This window comes from Podarcis filfolensis (genome assembly GCF_964270895.1).
Source record: "Podarcis filfolensis genome assembly, chromosome: 16".
NCBI classification, from domain to species: Eukaryota; Metazoa; Chordata; class Lepidosauria; order Squamata; family Lacertidae; genus Podarcis; species Podarcis filfolensis.
This window is the reverse complement of record NC_139620.1, coordinates 26153057-26178776: the sequence shown is the minus strand read 5'-3', so window position 1 is coordinate 26178776 and position 25720 is coordinate 26153057. Positions and strand designations below refer to the sequence as shown.

General features: G+C 45.0%; 2 protein-coding genes across 8 annotated transcripts in view; one reads left to right on the top strand and one right to left on the bottom strand.

Moving 5' to 3' along the window:
• Window positions 1-2: 2 nt before the first annotated feature.
• Window positions 3-19590, bottom strand: LOC310751079 (ovotransferrin-like). Of its 7 annotated transcripts, none has more exons than XM_083590018.1 (17): window positions 19298-19590; window positions 15164-15327; window positions 13897-13996; window positions 12776-12952; window positions 10902-11064; window positions 10743-10807; window positions 10459-10616; window positions 9333-9519; window positions 8473-8621; window positions 8080-8170; window positions 6816-6875; window positions 6320-6502; window positions 4572-4728; window positions 3706-3788; window positions 3180-3364; window positions 1331-1508; window positions 3-517 (listed from the first exon to the last, which is right to left on the bottom strand). In XM_083590018.1, exons 3-17 carry the CDS (start codon window positions 13901-13903, stop codon window positions 465-467), a joined length of 1896 nt encoding a protein of 631 aa, XP_083446144.1. In that variant the 5' UTR covers window positions 13904-13996; window positions 15164-15327; window positions 19298-19590; the 3' UTR covers window positions 3-464. The 7 variants fall into 7 exon arrangements, with proteins under 7 accessions (XP_083446144.1, XP_083446141.1, XP_083446142.1 ...); XM_083590015.1 differs by lacking the exon at window positions 19298-19590 and adding an exon at window positions 15951-17978; XM_083590016.1 differs by lacking the exon at window positions 19298-19590 and adding an exon at window positions 15951-17978 and having other exon boundaries at window positions 6320-6481.
• Window positions 17995-25720, top strand: part of PISD (phosphatidylserine decarboxylase) — a 39914-nt gene continuing 32188 nt past the window's right edge. Inside the window, exon 1 of the mRNA XM_083590378.1 lies at window positions 17995-19044. Within this exon, the coding sequence (XP_083446504.1) occupies window positions 18989-19044 (56 nt within the window). The 5' untranslated portion in view covers window positions 17995-18988. The remainder of the gene's footprint in view (window positions 19045-25720) is intronic.

Sequence of the window (25720 nt, the reverse complement as noted above, 5' to 3'; positions counted from 1 at the left end):
TGTTAAAGGGATTTCTTTGTTTTATAGCAATGCCTTTATTTAAATTTTCAGTGATATACAAGACCTGGAAAGTATCAGATTGGGAAACGCATGGCTAGTTGTTAAAATATCAGTAGATCTGCAAGTAAATCTTATGCAAGCCATTCCAGGGTAAGCTGCTGTGAAATGTTTCTAGGCAAGTGTATGTTTTGGAATAACTGAAGATACAGCCTGAGGAAAACTTAAGCAGCAGGGAAATCAAGAGCTCTTCCAGCATGGTGGTACTGGAGGCTGGCTACCAACGCGGGTGACATTCTAGTATTAGCTGGTGTACTAAGCCCACCTTGCATATGTTTCCTATGGAAAACAGCCAGCCACTGATGAAACCCACAGAGCCTCCTGGCAATCTTCTGCCTTCCTGGCGAATGCATCAAATCTTCCACTGCAGTCTCACTTCTGTTTTGGGAGTTTCCCTAGAAACAACATCAGTGTTGCTCTGAATAGATGCAAGTGTCTTGTTTGCAGAAGTCCAGGATGCCTGAAAACGAAAATGGGATATATCTAAGTTATGCCACTAGGCAGGTCTGTGTGTCTGTGTGTGTGTGTGCGTGCGCGCACCCGCTGTGATTTTCTGAGAGTCAAACAAGCTCAGAATGTAGCTTCCTCAGAATCTCAAATTTGCTTTCTGTAAACATGTTTTCAGCCCTTAACAGCTGCAAGAATGTGTTTGGACAGCTGCTGAAATCTTTTTAGCAAAGCCAGAAAATGGTCTGAAATCTATATATCTTTGGGTTGAAGCAAGGGGCTCTGTGCCCTTTATGGTTCCTACCCTAACCCATTACAATAACCAAGCAAAATACAATTTGCAGGGGTGTTATGTGGGGTTGTTGTGTTTTAATTGCATTATGTTTTTATATACTGTAATTCCCCCCCAAAAAAAAACCTCATGAAGGGTGGATAAGGAATTCAATTAATGATGATGATAATAACTATCATTTATCAGAAATTGCCTAGCATCAACTGATTTGAGCATAATTTGCACTATCTTGCTGACACTTAACCTGTGCATAGCACATCCAGACTACTCAAATAACTTTGCAGGCATGGATTCTATTATGTTTCATTGGTCTTACACAGTTCAACTTAATGTCTGTCAGACATTCAATAACCTGAGAGTTCTCCAACAATTTTGCATATCATGCATTCTATTACTAGATCCTGTAGAAGCTCTCCAGCAAGGGGATCAGTATTCTTGCCCTCATAAGCATGTCAAGTACAATGCAATAGAGGGCAAGTGGGGTGCACAACTTAGACCCTGCCATATGTCTCCTTCCAGGTAAGCCCACCTTACCTGCAGGTGTGCAGTTGAAAACAGACTCTGCAAGCTGGAAGAAGGGCTCCCCAAGGATTGTCTCATAGTCCAGGTGGCTTGTAGGAATGAACTGCCGAGTGGCATCTTTAAAGAGCAGGTCACTTTCACCGTACGCCTTTGATTGAAAGAGCTGAAAGGTCAAGCCTACGCTTTGTTCCTAAAAAAGAGAAAGGTGAAGCTGTGGAAACGTGAGTACAAGCAAAGCCAATATAGAGCGCTTCAATATCTTTTCTGTCTGGTTATGGACTGCACAGATTGCTTCACCCATTTCCCTCTCTGTAGTCTGCTAGGAATCATCTCTATCATTTTGACTCATTGTTTTCCAAAAGCATGGCCTTTCTTTTCCTCAAGGGGCAGCAATTGTAATTGGATGTCCAGCAGTGGCGGGTGGGCATGCAATTCCCCCCCCATCCCCCAGATCATGTTCCCAATTAAAATCACACCACCAAAGGAGGCCACAGAATATTCTTTGGATGCAGAGTTGCTTTTCCACTTGCAGCTTAAAGCCAAACAGCAATAACTGGGTGTTACCGTATTTTTCCCTCTATAACACGCAGATTTTTTCTCCTAAAAAGGACGGGGAAATGTCTGTGCGTGTTATTGAGCGAATGTGTGGTCCCTGGAGCCAAATGGCAAAAAAAATCAGGCAAAAATCAAATCGCGCGTCTCGGAGAAGGGAAACCTGAAAAGAGGAAGTGGCTGCTTTCCTGCATTCTGCCTCAGGGTCTTACTGCCCACCCTCCTCTGTTTCCTTGCTGTGTTTGCTCAAACGGAACAAAGAGCAGGGAAAGCCCCTCCCCTCCAGGCAAGCAGAGTGTCGTCTCTGTGCTCCGGTGCTGCTGAAAACATGCAGGAGGGAGGGAGGGAGGGAGGGAGGGAGGGAGAGAGAGAGAGAGAGAGAGAGAGAGAGAGAGAGCGCGAGCGCTGGCTGGCTTGGGTGGGTAGGTGAGGGAAAACTTTTGCCTTCCTTTCCTCCCTCCCGTTATACCCCTCTCCTGCATTCTTAGCCAGCTGCTTCTCTGCACACCCCTCTCGTGCTCCTTGTCCATTCTGTATTTTTCCTTCCTTCCCCACTTAAAATGTGGTTAAAAAGCATGGATCCACATGGATCCTCAGGATCTTTGCATTGGGTCACCCCAAATTCACCATCAGATCACATAGTATGTCCATGGCTACAGCCTGCCCCCCAAAAATCACACACGCACTGTTGCCTGGGGCTGCAATGGTGCAAAAATGTGGTTAAAAAGCATGGATCCACATGGATCCTCAGGATCTTTGCATTGGGTCACCCCAAATTCACCATCAGATCACATAGCATGTCCATGGCTACAGCCTGCCCCCCCCCAAATCACGCACCCACTGTTGCCTGGGGCTGCAATGGTGCAAAAACGTGGTTACAAAACATGGATCCTCAGGATCTTTGCATTGGGTCACCCCAAATTCACCATCAGAGCACATAGCATGTCCATGGCTACAGCCTGCCCCCCCCCAAAATCACACACCCACTGTTGCCTGGGGCTGCAATGGTGCAAAAACGTGGTTACAAAGCATGGATCCACAGGGATTCTCAGGATTTTTGCATTGGGTCACCCCAAATTCACCATCAGATCACATGTCTGTGGCCACAGCATGAAGCACAAAAATGATACATCCACTGTTTCATTCAGAATGTTTTTTCCCTTGTTTTCCTCCTCTAAAAACGATGTGCGTGTTATGGTCAGGTGCGTGTTATCGAGCGAAAAATACGGTACTTAAACCATCCACGGCTGGAAGCTCTCACAAATAATGTTTAAGCTCTTATCGTTCAGTCCGACACGTTAAAACTGACCTGTGACTTCACCAGGAAGTCATAGACCTTTGCTACAGTTACAGGGCGTGTCACAACTATATTGGGAGGGACAAGGCCCAGGTTGCAGACTTTCCATTCTGTCACATTTGCGCGGCTGCCGTCGAGGCACAGGAGTTCAAGGTCACTTGGAGAACATCCTTTTGCCCAGCCTGAGCTATCCAGGTCTGCGAAGGAGCAAAAACAAAGCAGTTCTTCATGAGATCCATTTGCTTTGTAAATAAGATCCAGATATCTGTCATTGAACTATTGATCATTTTAAAGATCTCTTATGATATCTTAAGAATTAATAGAACAAAAGAATACAGTACAATTGTTTTTTTATGCAGGTGTTAAGTTCCAAGAGTTCCGATATTCTCAGAAACAAAAGTACAGTAGTACTAGTTCATTCTTACGACGTTAGATTAGATAGGCTATTTAACTGGTGATAACATCTGGAGGGAAGTTAAGTTGAAAATTCCCTTTGACACCTTACTGGAATCTTAAAAGATTGAAAGAATCATCTTACACTGAATATTCTGGAGCAGGTTATGGTGTTCTAAAAAAGCCACATCACCAAAACTTCTTCCACTGGGATCACCAAAGAGGCATCTGGAAGAAGAGTGGTCCAAATCCAGCAAAAGTTAGTCACGTGAATGGCTTAAAACACAGTCAGATCATTCCCCCCCCCCATTGAGTTGCAAGCTGCATTTACAGTGTTTTTTACATGGGTGTGCCCCTTATGAGTGAGGGGTGGTGGAGAAATTTGGCTCAATTTCCATTTTGATACTAATCTGCCTGATTCTCACTTCCAAAGATGATACATGAACCAAAATGTAGCTATTCTTAGAAATTTGCACTTCTCTAAATATAAAGTGTGTCCATAAGTGTATATATTAATGAAAATAACCTATACAAATGCATTACATTATGTAATACTGCTTGCAAAATGTATGTATTAGGCAAACCTGCAACATACAAATATGTGTCTGTTAGGAGAAAATAGCACTAAAATGCTGATTATTTTTCATGAGGACTTAAAAAAAAATACATCGCAGACTGGTGGGGAAAGTGACAAACTGAATTTAAGATTGAGGAAAAATGAGAAACGGAGAGAAGCCAAAATTTACAGATTTCTCCATTCCTCCTCCGAGCGTCACTTAGTAGTCTGATAAAACCCACTATTTAACTTAGTGTGTAATGACTGCCACCAAGGAATTTAGAGTTTGGCAGCAGTCAGTCATTGGTTTTTTTAAATATAATTTTAATTAAATGTTTCCTTCAGTTACAAAATCCTTTGTCTCTTTTTTCAGGCAGCAGTCTTTTCTACAAATCAGTTACATTAACCTTATAATGTATACAGCGGTCATTTTTAAGCAATATCCTTCGACTCACCTGAGGGCACCCAGGTTTCCATAGTAGAGTTCGTTGTGATTGGCTGCGCACCTGGATGACCCCCTTCCTCCCTCCGCCTCCTTTTGCCCAATGCAGACTTTGCAAAGGTTCCCACCACCTCCTGGCATGCACCCCTTCCAGAAGTAATCCTCGTAAGCTTTCAGTGGGGAGAGAAGGGCCAGTAGTTAAACTCGCAGTGGAACAGTGGTTAAAAGCAGGGGAGGAAATTACCGTATTTTTCTCTCTATAAGACGCACTTTTTCCCTGCTAAAAAGTAAGGGGAAATGTGTGTGCGTCTTACGGAGCGAATGCAGGCTGTGCAGCTATCCCAGAAGCCAGAACAGCAAGAGGGATTGCTGCTTTCGCTGTGCAGCGATCCCTCTTGCTGTTCTGACTTCGCTGGAGAGGCGCTGCGCAGAGAGGGAGAGAATATTTTTTTCTTGTTCTCCTCTAAAACTGGGTGCGTCTTATGGTTGGGTGCGTCTTATAGAGCGAAAAATACGGTATTCCCTGATGACCGAAGAAAACTAAGGAACAGGATAGCTAATTTTACTCAGCTTGCTGTTGCTTGTGCATAAAACTTTTAAAAGCAAAACTAAACAGTTGGTTGTTTATATTTATTTCTCTTTCAGCAGCCAGGTATCATTTGCTTTTCTAAACGCTTGTGTGATGCTTCCCCTGCTCTTTCGGTGCATGTGAGTTTTGCTAACTTGAACATTTTGGCTGAACTGATTGTCTAAATCAGAACTTCCAAACCAAGGTATTGTTCTGCAAATCAGCCTTAAAAAAAAGTTTGTGTCTGTTGCAGCAGTGAAAAGCAGCCAATGAGAGAGTCTTCTTTGTATACCTTGTCTGTGCAATGCAGTTTGTACACATGCATAACTTGCCGCACACGTCACCTTGATTTAATTTACACATTAAAATCCTTTTTTTTTTCTGGGGACAGTAAGCTTCTCTCAAAATACATTTGTGCATCGCAAGCTGGATAAATTTGTACCACAAGCCCAGTATTTTCATACTTCAGCAGTATCAATTCCCACCAGCATTCAGGCCCCAGATAGAGAGAGGCATTAATGTGCAGCTTATTTTAATTTCTGTGGCCACAGCAGCACAGGGATGGGGAACCTATGGACTTTCAGATGCTGCTGGATCACATCTCCCATCCTCTCTGATGGTTGGCCATGTGGCTGATGGAAATCTAACATAATCCTCAGGACCACGTTTTTTCCCAGCCCACACTGTACCGGGTCATGAACTCGTTTGAAATATTCAGTAAAGTAGGCCCCATTTCCTGCTGCACATGTTTAAACCAGACGTAGCTAATGTGTTGCCTTCCAGATGATGCTGGACTACAGTTCCCATCATCATTGACCATGCTGCCTGCTGGGACTGATGGGAGTTGTAATCCAACAGCATCTGGAAGGGACTGTGTTGGCTAGAACAAGTAGGAGGCTTAAATGGAACATAGAAAGGGAAGTGGCCTAGGCTTTTATCCTGATTCAATAAAGATCTAGGACAGGCTTCCTCAACCTTGGCCCTCCAGATGTTTTTGGCCTACAACTCCCATGATCCCTAGCTAGCAGGACCAGCAGTCAGGGATGATGGGAATTGTAGTCTCAAAACATCTGGAGGGCCAAGGTTGAAGGAAGCCTGAACTAGCAACACCACTCCCTGACACATCCACTCCCACCTTTCCTCTTGAATCAAGTTGTCCCCATTTGTTTTGTAGATTCTGCTGTAATTCTCACCAGAGCTGAGGTTGCAGTTGGCAGTGCCATTCTCCTGAGCCCCCACCGTGTACTGGGCAAGGAGGAGCCACCCTCCTGGGCTGTACACATGGCTGTGGCAGGAGCGCCTCCTCCCCAGATTGTAGATGTTCACATGCTTGGCATTCTTCTTGACAAGGGCCACTGCATAAATTGGAGGAAGAGCTGTGTGGCAACGAGGAGGCATTAGAACATGGCAGCAGGAGCGGATCGACTATGAAATAAAGGAAGCTTAAGCTTCGGGGCCCCTAAGCCTAGAGGGGCCCCAGAACCAACTTTAAAAAGGGAGGGGTCTAGTAGATGCAATTTGCGTTGCACGAAAGCTGGTGGATTCTCCTTCCTTGGAGGTTTTTAAACAGAGTTTAGATGGCCATCTGTCATGTAAGATCTAGTCTAGATTCCTGAATTGCAGAGGGTTGGATTAGATGACCCTCAGGATCCCATCCACAATTCTATGATTACAGGCACTTCCCTTTACCTGTAAGGTGGGCTGGCTTCTCAGTTTCCTCTTCTCCCTGAGCTGAAGTACATTCTTCTCCTGTACACAAAAAGGCGTAAGGAAGTGACGTCTGAACAGAAGACTCATGCCTTACACTACTTGGCAGGTGCTCAATACTAAACACAGATTGATCTGATTCAATCTTCTCCAACCTGACCTTCCCCCCATATTTTGGATTACAGCTCACATCAGCCCCAGCCAGCAGTGTCAATGGCCGGGGATGATGGGAGTTGTAGTCCAAAACATCTGAAGGTTGTCAGTTTGGAAATTACATCAATTCATGTCTCCTTTAGGAAAGTGCCTTTATATCAGACACAGGAGCTATCAGTTTCTTTCTCTAAGGGAGAATTCCTCTGGAAACCAGAATCCCTAGCTGAGATACCCATGTTGGGAATGCCATGTGAACACTGGCCCCAGAGCTGAACCTTCAGGCCACATCGCAATATCCATTTGCTCCATTACAAATTCACTGTGGCACTGAGGAACTTGCACCAAGAAGACAGGGGCACAGAAAAAGACCACAGGCACATTCTTCGTACATGCCTGTTCATTACTTGATGATTGCAGCATCAGCTATTGCCTTGTAAATGATCAGTCACACAGTGAACACCACTGTGAGCACTGCAATATCACCTGTCAGTGTCAGAAAACAGCAGCACAATTCTGACTGTACTATTCAACTACCAGTCATCAAGTGCCAAGTCACAGAGTGATGCACTTCAGTGCACGAGTCAGCAAAGTGCTCTTTTAATTCTTCTGGGTTGCAAGCTTTGCTGAACTGAAAACGAAAGCCATTGGAGTGAGAACTCTGAATTGGATGGCAGTAAAGGCTATAAAGGCGATTCATTCATTTGAGTGGTTTAAAGTTAAGCGTCATTCCAGGATGTTTTAAGGATTTATTTTAACTTTCATTTTATCTTAATACTAAGTACATCTGCTTGTGTTTGTGGCAACAAGACATTTTATGTTTATTGTTTGCAATGACTCTATGGCTATGAGCAAAAAATATTTATCATACCATAACAGATGCGCACACACACATCACATCACCTCACCTCTGCCATGCACCAGATTAGGCATTTTACACACCACTGACATTTACGGTTATCTGCAGCAGCTTGCAGACTATTCCCCCTGCATGCTTAGAGGTATTTTTTATGTTTTACTTTTATTGCCACTCTAGTGAAAAACCAATTAAAATGTGTTAGTTTGGTGTGTTTTTTTTAAAAAAGAGGCAGCTCACCATAACATTCTGCAGCCACAGGAACAAGCGCGCATCTCCCTGCAAAGTAGGCATGTGTGGCGTCCAGTGTAACGGCGTCTGCCTCATTGTTCTGCCCCGTGAAAAAGTGCACAGTTGACAGTCTGACACTGGCATGTTAAAGAAAGCCACCCCCTTCCCTGCAAGCCATGGAGTTCTTGCCAGAATCGAGGCCTTTTCCCAGCCATCGTCTGTCTGGGCTGGGAAACACGTGGAACCGGAGAAAATATTAGTTTTATTAATTATACCCCGCCCATCTGGCTGTGTTGTTCCAGTCAATCTGGGCCTTATTGAGATGGGCTTTTTATTTGTATCTTTTGCTTATGTAAAAAGAAAACGCTGCCGGTTTTGCTTCCCAGACTGTGTGCAACTCACCTTGATCAGCTCAATGCAGTTGACCATAGAGTTTGCTTGGACACAGACCAGCGGGTGTGACCTGACATTCAGAGCCCACTCCTCACATTTGTGGAGTTCAGCGTTGCTGATACAACACCAGCGGACCAGGCTGTTGGCCAGGGAGCTCCCTGAGGCAGCAGGAGAAGGTATTGTCATAGGAAGGAGAACAAATTGCATCACCTAGTAACCGAGCTGCTAGTACTTCAGAGATCTGAGGCATAGGCTCACAGAAAGATGTTTGCGTAAAATCTGCAGATGCTAATTTATATTATAGAAGCAACTTTAGATGGTGAGCCAGGAGGTTTCCCATCTAGATCACCCCAGATATATACTTTAGTTGATTTGCACCCCAAATCAGTTCAGTTTCCCTTCCATTACAAAAATTCGTAGGCAGTGTGCCCCTGAATAACGCCCAGTGGTTGGGAACTGCAAGTGGAGGAGCACTGCTGTTGCACTCAGGTTTGGCTTTTGGGTGGCCTTTGTGGCAGCTGATTGGCCACTGCAAGGACAGGATGCTGGGCTATCTGTGCCTCAACTGGCCTGATCCAGCAGGGCTGTCCTTATGTTCTTATTCATTGCCCTCCAAAGCATCTCTAGATGAGATCACATTGAATTAATTTATACTCCTAATTCAGCATCCAGCCCAGTTCTGCCTCTCAATTCAATTAAGCATCCAGAAACACCTGGGACTCCTAGAAAATGATCTGGGGCCCATACCGCAAGGGCTGACCTCCAGCTACGCTCCTAGTGCTATATAGGATCTTCGGGGCTCTTTTGATCGTATATAGGATCTTTCGGGACTCCCCATGACTTCATGAGGGAGGGAGGCACTCTCTCACCTTCATGGCCCAAGCCCTGCAGCAGAGCAACATAATCCAGGCCAAGAACGTGGGTGATTTCAGCCTCCTCATCAACAAGCTGGAAGTGGTGCGTCGCATCGTGGAAGAGCAGGTTCTTCCCTCTGAATGGCGCAGAGGCAAAAAGCTCGAATCTGGCCTTCTCTCTTCCCTTCTTTCCAAAGAGGTGCTAAGGACAAGAGCAAGTTTCAGCTAGCCTTGGGCTACCCAGCAGAGGTGGCTATACGATGAAATAAGCCACTGGGACAGCCAACATGGCAACTTCCAGGTATGGTTGGACTGCAATGCCCATCATTCCGGATGACTGGCTATGCTGGCTGCAGCGGATGAGAGGTGGATCGCAACAACATCTGGAGGCAGTATTGGCACATATGATGGGGCAAAGCTATCTTCCCAACACCAGCATCACCGCCGCCTCTCTGGATGGGATGGGATTCCGGCAAGGCCACAGCAAGGTCAGGGCCATGCAGCTGCACCAGTGGGACTGCTGCTGCTAAACCAGTGCTGCTCCTGGTGCACCCATATAGAGACCCACACCCTCCTTATCATGTCAGTGCCATCCTGGTAAGTAGCAGTGACACCAGTATTGGGTTTTTAAAAAAATTATCTGCCATGACTCACCCAGTGAGTCTTTGCTATTTTCTTCCAAATGCTGATATAACTTCAGCATCTCTTTTCTAGTTATTATTTAGCTGATAATATAGTGAGCCAGCAGCAGAATAATTGCACCCAAAAAAAAAAAAAAAAGAGGCCACATATCCCCAAGGGAAAGAGAGAGTGTGGACATGATTGCAACACCCTACGAAACTGGCTTGGCACCTCCCACAAGCCATTCAATTGGTGAGAGCTTTCACCAGCCTGGCCCCCCCAGATGTTTTGTACCACAACTCCCATCAGCCCCAGCCAGCATGGCACATTGTTTTTAGGAGCACAAAAACTAGAGCACTCAGTTTCAACACTCAAAACAGCCAGATTTTGTTGTCTGCCAAACACTTTTTAATTTTTTTTTAATGGAATTGTCCTTTTGGCTCTCTCAGTAGCTCTTTGTGTCAACTAGGCCTCGGACATGAGCCCTACTGTACCCCTCCTTGTGTTGGCTAAGAAATACCTGAATGACAGTCAGAAACTTCTTGGCGATCTTCTTGAAGTTGTGGCGCGTGACAATGGCCCGTCCTGGACCTCGGCCCAGATTGCAGGCAGCGTAAGCAGTCATAGGAGCTGTTGACCCATCAGGACACAACAACTCATATTCTTCTTGTTCTGGCTCTGAACAAAGGGAGGGGGAAAGAACAACTGGCATCGAGAGAAGCTGGAGTGAGAGAATTTAACATCGGGCTGCTGTACGTCTCCAGGGCAGATGTTAAGATGAGAGTCCCCGAGCAAGAAGTTTACCTGTGGCGTTCATGATGGCCAGGTGATCCAGGAAAGCAACATCTGCCACCCCATTCTTCAAGCACCTGCACACAGATTGAAGTGGCGTTAGCACAGGAGGCCACCCAGCACCTGCTCCAGCCCCACCTGCCTGCACTTCAAGCACAAGCGCAAGGCCACCTGAAGGCCCCATCTGAACCAGAGAAGGGTTCGCCACCGCTGGTCTCACAGAAGTGGTTCTTGTCCTGGATGTAGGATTTCTGTCCTTGGCAAAGGGAGCAGAGCTGCGGAGAGGCGACTCCGATGCCGGGGATGCAGCTGGCATTGAAATAACCACCGACGACTGGAGAAATGAGAAGGGGAGACATTCTCATGGAAACGCACTGCTAAAATAACACAGATTCTGGACTCAACCTCTGCATGATCAGAATGTAAGAAGAGCCCATCTCGGTCAGACCCAAGAAGTCCCATCTACTCCAACATTCTGTTCTCAAATAGCCAGCCAGGTGCCTCTGGCTCACAAGCAGAACCTGGGTGCAACAGCAGCGCTCTCTCCCCACTTGTGATTCCCAGCAAATTCAAAGGCATACTGCCTCCAGCAACAGAGGCAGAATGTAGCCCTATCCTCAGATAAGCACACACAGAAATGTACCCACTATGTTGTATTCCTAAGTATGGCTACTTAGAAGTAGACCCCTTTGAGTTCATTGGGACTTGATTCTAGGTACAGGACTGCAGCCTGAGGTTGCAAATCTATAACCATATCTATATCCATATAAAACAAATCTATAACCTTTGAAGACATTCCATTGAACTCAATGGGGCAAACTTTTGAGCAGACATAATACTGTATGTTAATGCTGTAACCAAACATTTTCAAGAGTCAGACCCCACTCTTAATCTATTTTTTAAATTAGAATTAGGAGTTTAGTGTCTCATTGGCAAGGTGATAGTTCATCACCTGGGCTGCAAGTTAAGAATGTAGGTGCTTGTTTCACTTAGGCTACTTTGGGGTCTGGTCTCTTTCTGCAGCGGTGAATGAAAAAGAAATTAAATAATAATATGTTTGCAGCTAACAATGAATGGTTAAGGTAAAGGTAAAGGGACCCCTGACCATTAGGTCCAGTCGTGGCCGACTGTGGGGTTGTGGCGCTCATCTCGCTTTATTGGCCGAGGGAGCTGGCGTACAGCTTCCAGGTCATGTGGCCAACATGACTAAGCCACCTCTGGTGAACCAGAGCAGCGCACGGAAACGCCGTTTACCTTCCCGCCGGAGCGGTACCTATTTATCTACATGCACTTTGACGTGCTTCCGAACTGCTAGGTTGGCAGGAAACAATGAATGGTAGCTTCTGTTTAATCATTAATTTTTAATTAATTGTAAATTATATTGCACTTTCTTTTCCTATATTGAAGTTTTGGTAAAATGTGGGTTTATTGAAACTTAACTGGTAAAAGACAAGATAATTAGCCAACTAAATTTCTTGAATTGGTTGACAGACTTAATCCTTTTGAAATTAAAGATGCCTCATAATGATCTGGATCAAAAAACAAAAACAGGAAGGGAGCACTTTACCAGGCAAGGCAATGGCAACAGGTGCTTCCTTTGGGTGTTGTCAAATTGGTTTGCAGCTCTCCCTGAAAAAAAGCTCTGGCCAAACAGGATCTGAGAACCTGTCTCAGGATCTCATCACGTGTTTATGTTTTGTGGGCACAGACGGATATGAGAATACATTGTGAGGACACTTTGTGCATGTCATGATAAATTCTCAGGTGCCGTTTGCTTTTCTTTGACAAGTAACATCCTGGGTATCGTCCAGCCTTAAAACAGTTAAGCAGTTTGGTGCTCTTTTGGTTTCAGTAACATGCTCTGGCATTTCTCCTGCTCAAACCAGGGGGACTAAAGAGGACGTCATGTGGCAGAAGTGGTCCCAATACAAGAAGGACTTGGGATCTATGGTAGGTGATTTGCACATTGTCCTTCCCCTCAAATTCCAATCGGTTGCAGACCTTTGATACAAGGCTAAGCATCTGATCTTTCACTATGCACTCACTGTGGCTGAGGGGCTGGTCTTCATCCCATACGAGGTCATTCCTAACCAGAAGGAAGCCCAAAGGGATGTTCCAACCAGAGGTCCACCTGGCTCCATTGTGGCAACTGCGGCTCCCTTTTAGCCTTTGGATATCCAGCGTTCCTCGTCTGGCCACAGCTACAGCAAACACACAGTTACCTAGTGATAAAAAAAGTACAGAAGATACAGGAACCATGTTAATGAACACTGAGAGATCTCTGTGTGAACAGAACAGCCTTCCTCAACTGCATGCCCTCCAGTTGTTTTGGATCACAACTTTCATCATAGAGACATGCTGACTGGAGCTGATGGGAGTTGTAGTCCACAACATCAGAAGGGCACCAGGTTGGAAACGGCTATACTACACTAAGCCTTCCTTCATGTTCTCAGGATTTCCTAGGGAGAAGGAATGATGGTTGAGCCCATAGGAGCCAACTCCTAGGAGCCGACGGGGCTTTGCCCCACCAATAAAGTATCTGAGGGGGTTGTCCACCCAAAAGTTGATGGGCATTGCCATTCAAATGATTGTGTTCACCACATCATGTGATTGAATACGCAGGGTGGGGCTTGCCTTACCTCCCTCCCCATATTTTATTCAAGTTGGCACCCTGGTTGAGCCAGTTAAGTCTGTGTTATGTTGATATGCTCTCAGTTTATCACAGATCAAAGCAATGTCTGTGTGGAAAAAGCAGGGCCAGTTCTGTCAAAGAAATGTTTACGGTACTTCCAGATGGCAGTTTAATTTACAGTTGGGCTACTGGCACCAGTTTTGTTTTGTAAATTATTGATTTTCTGCTGGAAAGATTAGATCCCAGATTAAGTTGGGGGGCAGGGTATGGACAGACATTTTGATGCCAATGATGTCATGTGGACCCTGAGGAGCATCTATCCCATAGTAAAACCCCAGAGCCAAGGGAACGGGCCTCCCTCCATAGCACACTGCTTGGAACACTTCCATGACCCTTGACCTCCATTGCCAACCTAGGTACACCAGGGATTGTGCTGGACTCAAGGCTTGGCTGGGCAGGCTCTTTACATTTCTGTAGGCTCTGGTCAATTTGCTGGGTGCTGACACCAGCCCTGGGGTATGGTCACTGACTGACCTTCCATATAGATCTCCTTTGCCACCACAGTCAAGCCATAAAGCTTCACAGCCGAATACACATCTCCAGCATCCAAGGAGACAGCATCAGCTTTGTTCACCTAATTAAGAATGAAAATAGTATTTAAAACAAGCTTCTGAATATCTTCGGTACAAGTTATTCTAGTCAGGCAGACTTTTCCCAACACTTCCTGGGATTATTGGCTAACATCCTGCCTCTAGTCATGGCAGAATTTTCTCTGGTTAGGATTTAATAAGTACGTATGTAGCAATAAATGGGCTGTAATCTCTGACATATTAAGCATGAAAACCTGCCACAATAATTGCAGTAATTTGCCTGGGGCAACAGCGCTTCCACCCTGAACAGATGCTGTGCTCAGCTAGCCCCACAATTAATGTGCAACTCTTCATTCTCACCAGCGGTGGAGCGTGATTGTATGGTGCCCCGTGCATGCGCAGCGAACGGAGCCCGCTGTGCACCAGCTCAGCCCTCGCCACTGAAATTGCCAGAGTAATACCATCCCTGAGCCACTTTGTGAGGCACAGGGCCCTGCAGCACTTTGCAAGGCTCAGGGAAGGTGGCATTAGAAGGACGCCATGTGCCCTTCATCATCATCATCATCATCATCATAATTTATTATTTATACCCCACCCATCTGGCTGGGTTTCCCCAGCCACTCTGGGCGGCTTCCAACAAAACACTAAAATACAATAACCTATTAAACATTAAAAGCTTCCCTAAACAGGGCTGCCTTTAGATGTCTTCAATCGCAGCCTCACCCTTGAGGGTCTGGAATCAAAAGGGCACATGCCTGTTGCACCCTCCTGGAGCAGGGCTGGCTCGGGGGGGTGGAGCGGGAGCAGCACACTGTGCCTGTCAGAAAAATGCACCCGGGGCAATCACCCCAGCAGTCCGCCCCCCACATACCCTTGATTCCCATCATCAACGACCTGGTGCCCTCAGGATGCTTTGGAATGCAACTCCAATAAGCCTCAGGAGTATACAGCCGTGATGGCTGGGCCTCATGGGATTTGTAGTCCAAAATGCCCAAAAGACACCAGAACCATCAAGCCCACCATTCTGTTCTCTCAGTGGCTGATCAGATGTCCTAAAGGGAAGCTGACAATAAGGGCGTGAGCGAAACAGCACTCTCCCCTCCTGTGGTTTCCAGGTATTCAGAAGCATTGATGCCTGCTCCGACTGTGGAGGTAGAAGAAATGAATGAGATCCGTTATTTGGATAATCTCTGGAATTTCTTGGTACTCACTCTGATCTTGTCAATGCAGTCGTAAGTGCTGTGAGCTCTGATGCAGGAAACCCTGGCAAAGGCGTTGACCGTGGCAGGAGGCAACACTGCCAGAAGCACTTTAGAGAGCTCTGAGCACTTCCTCTGCTCCAGGTCAGAAAGGGTGCACCATCGGAACTTCTTCCCTTCAAGAACAGAAAGAGCAGGCAATGTTATGAATAGGGTAGAAACTGAGAAGCTTGAAGGTAAGCAGTGAAGAATGTTGAGGAGCAGACACGGCTGGTCCCTATTTGAAAAACAAAACAACAACATGCTATGCAGTCTGCACATCACTGATGAATGGCAGAGCCACCAGGACAGGATTTGGGGGAAGAAGTCAAGGCCCCACTCGGCAGAATGAGCAGGAGTCCCCACCTCAAAGCAAGAGTACCACATTTTGAAACAAGTCAGGTGATACGCATTGCCTGTAAGGGAGAGGGACGCTGCAAAATAAGGATGGGGAACCCGTCTCCCTCCAGATGTTGTTGGACTCCAACCCCCATCTCTTTCTAGCTTTGTTCCCAACAACACGGCTTCCCCAACCCAATGCTACCAAACGAATAATAAATAACGAGAGGAGCACCGGTGCTGGTGGTTGGCACAGCATTCCAATAACAAGAAGACATAACATTTTAAAAATTAAATTACAAATAAAGCAGAAGACTAGTGTAATAGTGGAGGAGCTTGCTGGCGTTTGCCTCTTAAAAGCAAATTAGCATTGTTCAGGGTGGAGGCTGCTTTTCATCTCCCTCAGTGCCGCCACTCTTACCTGTAGACCTGAGAGCAAGAGCGGTCAGGAGGATGAACACAGTGGCTGCCGCAGCCTTCATGGCCAAAGATGCAAAGCATAAATCCAGTTTGCCTCCATACACTGAAGCCTCTGCCTTGCCTCATACCAGGGATTCCAGAGCTATGACTGAAACAAACAAGGGGTCTTGGCACTGCCTTAAATATTTATTTTCGGGTTTGGGGGAGGATTAACAAAAGCGAGAGAGCAGCAACAGCATCCACTGGATGTAAGGTTGATGGGCGGGGAAAGGGGCCCCATTCTTAGGCACAGATGGGAAGTGTTAGCAGGGCTTTGTCAAGAGTTGGCCTGGCGAGTCTGCAAGATATAGAGAATGGATGAGTTATAACATTTTTCAGTCTTCTCACACTGGCAATCTGTCATAGACAGCACTGTGTTGGGCTTTAAAAACCGCATTTCACACTCAACAGAAGCAATTGAATCTTAAATCTCCTTTTGAACTAGCATTCTGAGGATTTTCAAGCGGCAGGAATGGATTTTGAAAAGAGAGAGAGAGAGAGAATGTGATCTACCCACCTGCACACCCTCAGTCACTCAGTTTTTTTATAAAGGTTCAGAGTCCTTCACCTGCATTCTCCAGATACATACATACATACATAACTTTATCTGTATGCCACATTTCCACAGTTCAAGACACTTACAATATGAAAAAACACATAGCTACAACATAATAAAAGTAGATATAAACAATAAAACATTTAAAAATATACCACAAAATTGAACAATTTCCACATAAATCATGAGATCTTAAATAAAAATACAATAAACCAACAGCAGCAACCCCCTCTCAACTAAAAACCGAAACCACATCCCAGCCCAAGAGTCTGTTCAACAACCTCAGCTTTTGTAGCTGGAGTCAGCCAGGGCCCTGCCTGCCTAAGCCAGTTGGAAAAAAGCCTGCACTCAGGGATCCTCACAATACACCCCCCCTCCTGGATTGCAGGTGGCTCACCTGAGTTCATAGCAGAGATTAGATCTGAACTAAGTAATTAATAAATCTAAATCAAGGCAATACTTTTATTATTGTTAATATTGTGATGTTTTTACTGTTCGCTTCCCTGAGAGTGTGTGACAGAAAGAGTGCTGGTGTGGTGTAGTATAGTGGTTAGAACTTTTGCCAACCTAGTGCTTTGTAGATGTTTTAGAATACAACTCTCATCAGCCCCAGGGACATCACTGGGCAGCTATGTTGACTGGGGCTGATGATGTTCAAAACATCTGGAGGGTACCAGATTGGGAAAGGTGATTTACAATGCAATCCTATATACATGTACACACACAAGTCCTGCTATCCAAACACTCATTATACAAAAATTCACTGATCCAAACATAAGGAATTTGTACCCAAACAAAAATATACACCACAGATTCAGATATCCAAACAGCCAGGCCTGCATGCATTACTGTAAACAAATAAGCAGCCTTACTTTTTTGTGTTTTGCTGTTCCACTGCAACAGATTCACATGGTGGGAGGGAGGGATGGATGGGGAGAGATCGGACAAATAAGAGAGCATTTGTTTGCCTTTTGCAAAGTTTCAGAGGGTTTTCCTGGTTTTGCCCATCATTTTGGAATCAATGGAAAGTGTTGACTCGTTATGCAAACGCTTGCCTGACTTCCCGAGAATGCGTGTTTGTATAGCGAGACCTGTCTATATTCAGAAGTGAGCCCCATTGAATTTATTGTGACTTACTCCCAGGTAACTGTGTACATACCACTCAACTGATCCCTGGATGTCCCATTTTTGAGTGCAGCCCCCCAAAAACACATTTTGGAGGGCTGTGCTCCCGTGCGAGTCACCTGACTTGTGTCAAAGCGAGGCCCCGAAAGACGCGTGCCCCCTTTTCCCCTCTGTGGCATGTTGGAGGGTATGCAGTGTGTAGACACCTGCACCACGAAGAGGGTTGTACTATGACCAGGGTAGCCCAGGTTGAAGCCATGCTTGGCCAGAAGCTGACTGTGCCTCTGAGCTATTCATTGCCTCTCACCATTTCTAGGGAGGGTGGAGATGAACCACTTATGCTGACCTGAGCTCCTTGGAAGTAAAGCTTTGTTTAATAAAGTTTAATAAATGTAAATAAGGCAAGATGTATAAACTCAACGGAATAATCTCCCCAGTGAGGCCTGCCTGCTGCTGGCATTAACACCTGCCACATCCACACATGGCTTCCCCCAAAGAATCCTGGGAAATTGAATTTACCCCTCACAGAACTACAATTACCAGCACCCTGAACAAACAAGAGCTCCCAGGATTACTTGGGGGGAAGCCATGTACTTTAAATGTATGGTGTGGATCAGTACAGTAGTGAACCCTTTATGTGCTCTGTCATTATGCATCTCACCTCCTAGCCACTTAAGGGAATATGGATTATCATTGCTGTTCTCTGCATGTGCGTGGTGGTAGTGGCTTTTTTTTTTAACCTGATGGTTACTTTTATTTTTATTTATTACGAATTATTGTTCCACACAGTAGCTCCCCATAACTTATGCAGAACGAAGACGAATAAACCGAAATATAACTTTCCAACAATGCAAACGCATCATTGTTAACAGCTGCGTGGCTGCCCTGATGCTAGTCGTTCCACAACTGGATAAACTATCTGGCATTGATTTATTGATGGCTGTTTGCAAATGTGTGCGTGAGTCGCCTTGGAGACGTTTTGCGGCATTATTATTATTATTATTATTATTATTATTATTATGCTTTTTCCTGCGTGAGAGAAGAAACCCAAGAAGCTCCCGGGCTTCCCTCAAGCCCCGCTGAGGCGAGGCGGCTGAGGCGCTGCGACCTAACCCAGCGCCTCAGAGAACCGGCGGCTCCTCCTCCTCCTCCGGCCCGAGGCCCGCCTCGCTGGCTCGTGCTCTCCGGCTGCGCCCGCCCAGTTGCTCCCTCCCTCCCTCTTTCCCTCAGCCCCGGCGGCGCGGCAAACGAGCAGAGAGCAGCCGCGCGGCGGGGCGACTTCTCCCTCCACCGAACGAGAGAGCAGCAGCAGGGCCAAGATGGCGGCGGCGGCGGCAGGGGCTCTGAGGGTGGCGTGCGCCAGGGCGAGCGGCAGGTACCGCGCGGGCAGTCCTAGCGGCGGCGGCGGCGAGGCGTGAGGGAGGGAGGCGGGATGGTTTCGGAGGAAGGGGCTGGCCCTCGAGGGTGAGGGAGGTGGGGGGAGACAGGCAGACATGGCGGGGCGTGAGGCGCAGGGGGCGCAGCGCGTGCTCCGTGCCTCGCCGTGCAGGTGTCGGGTGGCCCTCGGCCAGGCGGCGGATTCCCGTCTCAGAGGACCCCTGAGCGGGGTGGTCTCCCCAACCCCTCACCTCAGTCCTACTCAGAGGAGACGTACTGGATTTAATGGGGGCATCCTATTTCAGCGGGGTCTTCTCCGAGGGGAACTTGCAGTCGCCTTTTCATGTCTCCTTTCAGGGGAATTTGTGTGCACAAGGATTGCCAAAGCGGTGTGCAGGTTCTTGTCGCCGTCAAATTTATGACCCAGCGGATCTCGACGAGAAATGAAACAGTTTAAAATTTAGAACAAGTCTAAACGTGAAACAAACCAATGTGTCATTAACGATATTCAGGGTTGCGCCCTACTCGTAGTAGAGCCGCTGAAATTCATAGGCATGGACTGAGTATGATTAAAGGCTGGATAATACTCCTCAGGCCCGGTACACACCACTTGCTTATTTTTATTAGTTGATTAATTTATATACGGCTGGCTGGTAAAAAAACAAACCACCCCCCAGTACATGTATATATTCCCCAAATCCTGGGAACTGTAGTTTGATAAGGGTGCTGGGAATTGGAGTTCTGTGAGGGGTAAACGACAGGGTCCCAGGTTTCTTGTGTGGTGCGAGGGCCTGGGATGAGCTTAAAAGGTGCTTTTAAATATAGTGTGTACACAGCCTCACTATAAAGTTTTAATTCTAAATTGATCTGTGGTACTCTACAGTGTTAAGGTGGGAGATCACACTTCGGGACAAGGATTGTGAAGAGCAACAGCAAAGTGTTAGGAAACTGCCTGAAGTTTAAAGTTTGGCATTTGCTTTCTTGTGTGGTGAGGGAAATGTACTCTGCCTGTGCTCAGGGGCACTTAAGCCTGCTCTTAACTGCCTGTATTGCTGCTGGAGTCCTTGTCTTCTCTTATTTCTCTCTAGTGCCATCCATGGTGCTTTCCCAAAAGGTGGGAGAAAGGGGGGAGGGTCTCTGCCCTGAGGTGCTTACAATGTGGTAGAAAATAAGAGGGATGTGGGAAGCGGGGAATGGAGGAAAATGGAGGCAAGGGAGGGCTGCTCTACTTACATATATTCAAGGCTTTATTACAGGGACCTTGCATTCCACTTCTGGTGCAAAGGAAGCCCTAGCCAAGTGGTCAGTTCACTGCCCCCCTTGCAGTGTGTGCCTGCTGGGCCCTAGCTCAACTTGGAGGATTTGGGGGAAATGGCCTATCCACATTATTATCATTATTGACTTTATTACGCCACCCATCCACATGGTCTCTCTGGGTGGCTCAGAGAAGCGAAAGATAAAATAGTATTAAAAACAAAATGTGGGAATTAAAAAACAATGACAGATATGATAAAATAATGCAACACAAAACTTTCCTTCTAGCATTAAATAAAACTAGAACTCAGTAACTCTCTGTGTCAAAATCACCTGGCACTGAATTTGCATTGGGAAAACATTACAAAGTGTTGCATCAGGAGAAATAGATGCTCTTGAGGGGCCTTTGTAAGCATATTAGACTTGTTTTGTATTCCTAACTAACTGTACCTTTTTTACTGGCATCAAGAATTGTTACCCATCCTGTTTTAGCTCTGGGCTTTGCATGTTATGCCAGTGCAAACTGATTTTTAAAAGCCCTTAAAGTCTGTAAGTTACCACTTCAATCCTTTTTTTTAATATATAATTTTTTTTTATTCAAAGTTATAACAAAACGTATTTTCCAAAAACATATCCTTATTCCCTCCCCATTTTTCCTCCCCCCCCTCCCCCCACAAAACCCATCCCCCCACCCCACCCCCCGACTTCCCTCAGTTCCAGTCTTTGGTTTCTCCAATAATGCTATTTTCTGCATATTGCAGAGTTGTATAGATCCTCCAACTGTTTAGCTAATTATTATCAGTAAAAAATAATAATTGTGGATGTTTATTCAAAACCTGCCAAGGAGTCCAGTTCGCTTTGTTGCGTCTTCAAATACTTTGTGAAAGGTTCCCATTCATCCTTAAAGTCACAGTTATCCTTGTCCCGTAGCTTATGAGTCAATTTTGCCAGTTCTGCATAATCCATCAATTTTTCTTGCCATAATTCTTTAGTTGGGATTTCTTCAGTCTTCCATCCTTGTGCTATCAGAACTCTCGCGGCCGTTGTCGCATACATGAAGATGTTTTTCAACTTTTTTGGCAGGTCTTTCCCTACAATCCCCAACAAAAATGCCTCGCGTTTTTTAACAAATGTTAGATGGGACATTTTCTTCAGTTCATTGTATATCATTTCCCAAAATTTTTTGATTACCTTACAATCCCACCACATATGATAAAATGTTCCCTCCTTTTCCTTACACTTCCAACATATGTTTGAACTAGTTTTGTACATTTTCCCTAACTGCACTGGTGTTGTGTACCATCTGTACATCATCTTCATGTAATTCTCCTTCAATAGGGAACAATCTGTAAATTTTAAGTCAGTTTTCCATAATTTAACCCAATCCTCCATCATGATGTTATGACCAACATCTTGTGCCCATTTAATCATAACTGATTTTACCTCTTCATCTTTCGTCTCCCATTCTAATAGTATGCTATATGCGGCCTTCACCGCTTCAATCCTTAACATGCTGATCCCATCTCTATGTATATTTCACTTTGAGGGCAGCTCCACTGAGTTGAATGGGGCTTATTCTCAAGTACCGTAAGTGGGTGTAGGACTTCAGCCTCCAGGTGTGTTCATAAGAGTGTTAACTCAGCAGAAAGTCCCACTAAATTAAATGGGGATATTGGAATTAACATGGTTAGAATTGCACTGTAATAAGAATGAAATTTTGGTGGCAATCCTAGGCACCTATTCTTGAGAGTAAGCCATGTTCAACTCAGTGGGCTTTATTTTTTTGGCAAACACACATATAATTTCACAGTGTATTTGTGATGGCAAATAGTTAATATATGCAAAGGAAATTACTTTTGGAATTGAATTGTGTGCGCGTTTTTTAAGTTAAGTCTTAAAATTTTTTACTCTGTGCATATATGATTATCTCTCAGAAGTAGTTTCTTTCATGGGTAGTTTAATTTCACAGGAGATGAGTCTGTCAACAGTTGCTAGCCATAATGCCTGTGTTCAGCGACAGTATGTTGTAAAATATGAACAAAAAGGGAAAGGAGGGCCTTTCTAGTGTTGTTCACAAACTCCTTTAAGCTGGCGAACAGAGTTGTGGTTCTCAGTGCCTTGCATGTGCTTTCCCACTTGAGTCACAGAGGACAGAAGAGAACTCTGTGGAACTCTGATCTGAATTACTCTCTTTCGCATCATTTCCATTTATAGTGTGGAGATTGGACTCTAAATAACCTCACCATTGCTACCATATATACACACAAGTCCCAGGGAATATATAAGTTTGGGCTCTTGAATGTTTCCCTGCCACCCTAGCTATAGGTCGTTGGGAACACACAGGGGCTAGACATTCTTTTCTCATCTTTCCATCTCCATAAAATCTCAGGAGACTGGGAGCAGAGGTGACTGGGTTCTCTGTCCCCCTCATCAACCTCCATGAACTTCCTCAGGATACTGAATTAGTTACTCCCTCTTCGTTTCAACCTTCAGGTAGAACATACAAGGAGGAGGCTCTTGAGCAACATATGCACATGAGAGAAAGCCAACTGTGCCATGCTTGCACCTAAAGCAGGATTAACACAATGCTAAACTATGGTTTAGCCCTGCATTGATGAGCCTGCTCCTCTCTTTCTGCACAGCTGGAAGGAGGAGTTTGGAAGCTTTTGCTTTTAGTTCACCACAGTTTGTAATTTTGTCAGAACAGGCAAACTGTGATTAACATAAGCTATGGTTAGTTTAAAACAAGCCATGTTCAAACCATGGTTTCAGAAGGTGTGGGGGGAGGAGCATTAGTGCATTAATACTTCCAGCAATAAAATCTGTTTCAATCTAAATCAAATGACTGTCCTATTTGCATATCAACTTAATTCAACTTGCATAGAAAAGTTAAGAATGACCAATTTGCTCTATTATAAAAACTAAATAAACGATATTAAATATTAAAATAATATCAATGATGATATATCATCATCATCTTTATTACATTTTTCAGAATAATAATAATAACTTTATTATTTATACCCCACCCATCTGGCTGGGTTTCCCCAGCCACTCTGGGCAGCTTCCAGCAAAATATTAAAAATACAATAAAGCTCATATGACAAAAAATTCAATGCACATTACTTATTCCACTACCTTTTAGGACAAAGAAAAACAAAAAGGAAAAGGGGGGAAATACACTGAAAACCTTCAAAGAGCTTAAAAGATAGAATATGTTAAAGGGTCTGGTAGAACAAGGCAGTCTTTGCCTGGTGCCAAAAAACTAATGTGGCTCACCAGGCAAGCCTCTCTAGGCAGAGCACCACAGGTGCAGGCGAGGGTGAGGGTGAGGAGGAAGGTGTTAGCTGCCGAAGGGGCCCTGGCCCTTGTCACCAGTTTATTCTTTAAAATGTGGGCTGTCTTGAGTACAGCGTCAGTAGAAAGGTGAGATATAAATTATAACTAAATGCACAGTTCTGTCATCGCACTTTATTTGGCCCTAAGGACTGTAATATGAACTGGCTCCCTGGCAGGTGAAGGCGGCCAACTCCAGTAAGTCTGGAACATTCTGATCTTCCCCTGTGGAGGCTTTATCTGCAGGCCCAACTAGCTATTGGGAAGAGGAAGAGCTCCTATTCAAAGCTTTTCAGTAGTGCCTCAGAGACACCTCTTATTAACAGCTGAAATATATGCAGCTGTTGAAATCCATTGAACTCAAGATGGAAGCTTTTGCCTTGTATATGTTGACTTCCAGCAGTTTGACTTCACCCCCAAAGGTACACTCCTCCATTGTCTCCTGAGACAGATGGGTGTCAGCAACAACAAAATGAGAAACAGTTTTAAACAGTCAGTGTAGAGTGCTGTGCTTGGTGCTAAGAGATCTGGACTCATATCATGGTTCAGCTTTGGACTTTACTGAGTGGTCTTGGGCAAGTGACTCTGCCTAATTCCATTCACAATTTGTAATTGTATTAGTGGCATAGTTTTCAGTGCAGGTGAACAAATGTCAGGATTCTGAAATGTCACCATAAAATAGAACCAATGACTTTGTACCCAGTGACCCCCATTAAATTTTGTGAGCCAAAGTAAGCAATCTGGGATATGCCTCAAACTCTGGCAGGGTGTGTGTGTGTCACAAATAGCAAGGGTTTGGTTTAGCCCTATCTTAATGGGTCCCCAAGGGCATCTTCCCCACCCTAATCACACATATAGTGAATAGTAAATCACTGCACACATTTGTGTACATTTGCAGATTGCCACATGTCTCTGCAGAGATCCATTTCTTCACACAGTGTATAATTAACTGGAATTTGCTGCCACAAGATGGCCACCACATTGGTTGGCTTTCAGTGGAAGTTAGCCTTATTTTTCACACATTTGTCTATCGATGGTTATATACTATACCCAGTGTCAGAAGCAGTACGTCTCTGTATGCCAGTTGCTGGGAATTCCAAGTGGGAAGAGTGGTTTAGCCCTTGAAGTTCTGCTTGTGGGGTTTTTATGGGTGCATCTGGTTGATCATTGTGAAAACAGGATGCTGGACTACTAGATGGGCTTTTCGTCTGATCCAGCAGTGCTCATCCAGTGTTCCTTCTCATCCATACCAATGTGGTAGTGGAGCATTTCGATAGGGTACCTATTCTCCTCTCCCCCACCTCTCCCTCACCTGGTATGATGAGAAGCATTTTGCTATTCATCATAAAAAAAAAACAGTTCCTGAGTTTCACCTACCTGTCATAACCAAGGAACTGTACCTGAAGCAAGTCTGTAATGACAAGGCTTGATTCTCAGCGACTCCCATACAGTGTTGTGCAACATAGAAAACTTGAAAATAAATTCCATAGGGAGCAAATCTTAATTCAAATACTTTAATTAGGAGTAGGCTTAGGCCATTGGCTTGAATTTGCTTTAGTGTGATAGTTTCCAGCTTGTAAGGTCTCATGTTCTCTGATGTGATTACACTGCAGAACCTCTCAGGGTTAACAAGAGGGTGTTCACTTGGTCACAGTAATGTACTTTCCTCCTCATGGCTCTAGATTTTCCATACACATCAAGGTCGATGGGTTTAAAATGCCCATGAACTCTGCTGCCGGCCTCAAGATAGAAGAGGTTGCAAAGGTCAGGGCTTCAGGTGCGGCTTCCTGTATTTCTTTACTGCTAAATTTGTCCTCAGTAAAAGCAGATTTTGGAAAGCCTGCAGAAACAGGAAAAAGTGGGCTAAAAATAATGAAGTGCAGCCCTGAACCTGCCAGTCAAGAAAGATGAAATGAGCTCTCTAAAATACACATTGTGTGATCTATTTATTTTAGTTCTAAAAAGATTTATAACTTGCCCATCATCTGGAGTAGGTAAGGTAAAGCAGGAGTAGGTAAATATTATACAGTAATCCAGAGGAAGATAATGATTTGTAGCTCGGTTTATGAATATGTGTAGTTAAT

Coding starts and splice junctions, on each gene's coding strand:
- LOC310751079 (XM_083590012.1), bottom strand. CDS start 15,577: ATGTGGTACTCTTGCTTTGAGGTGGGGACTCCTGCTCATTCTGCCGAG. Junction 8,171..8,472: donor ACTGCATTGAGCTGATCAAG/GTGAGTTGCACA, acceptor TTCACGGGGCAG/AACAATGAGGCAGACGCCGT. Junction 3,365..3,705: donor CCTGCTCCAGAATATTCAGT/GTAAGATGATTC, acceptor GCTCCTTCGCAG/ACCTGGATAGCTCAGGCTGG.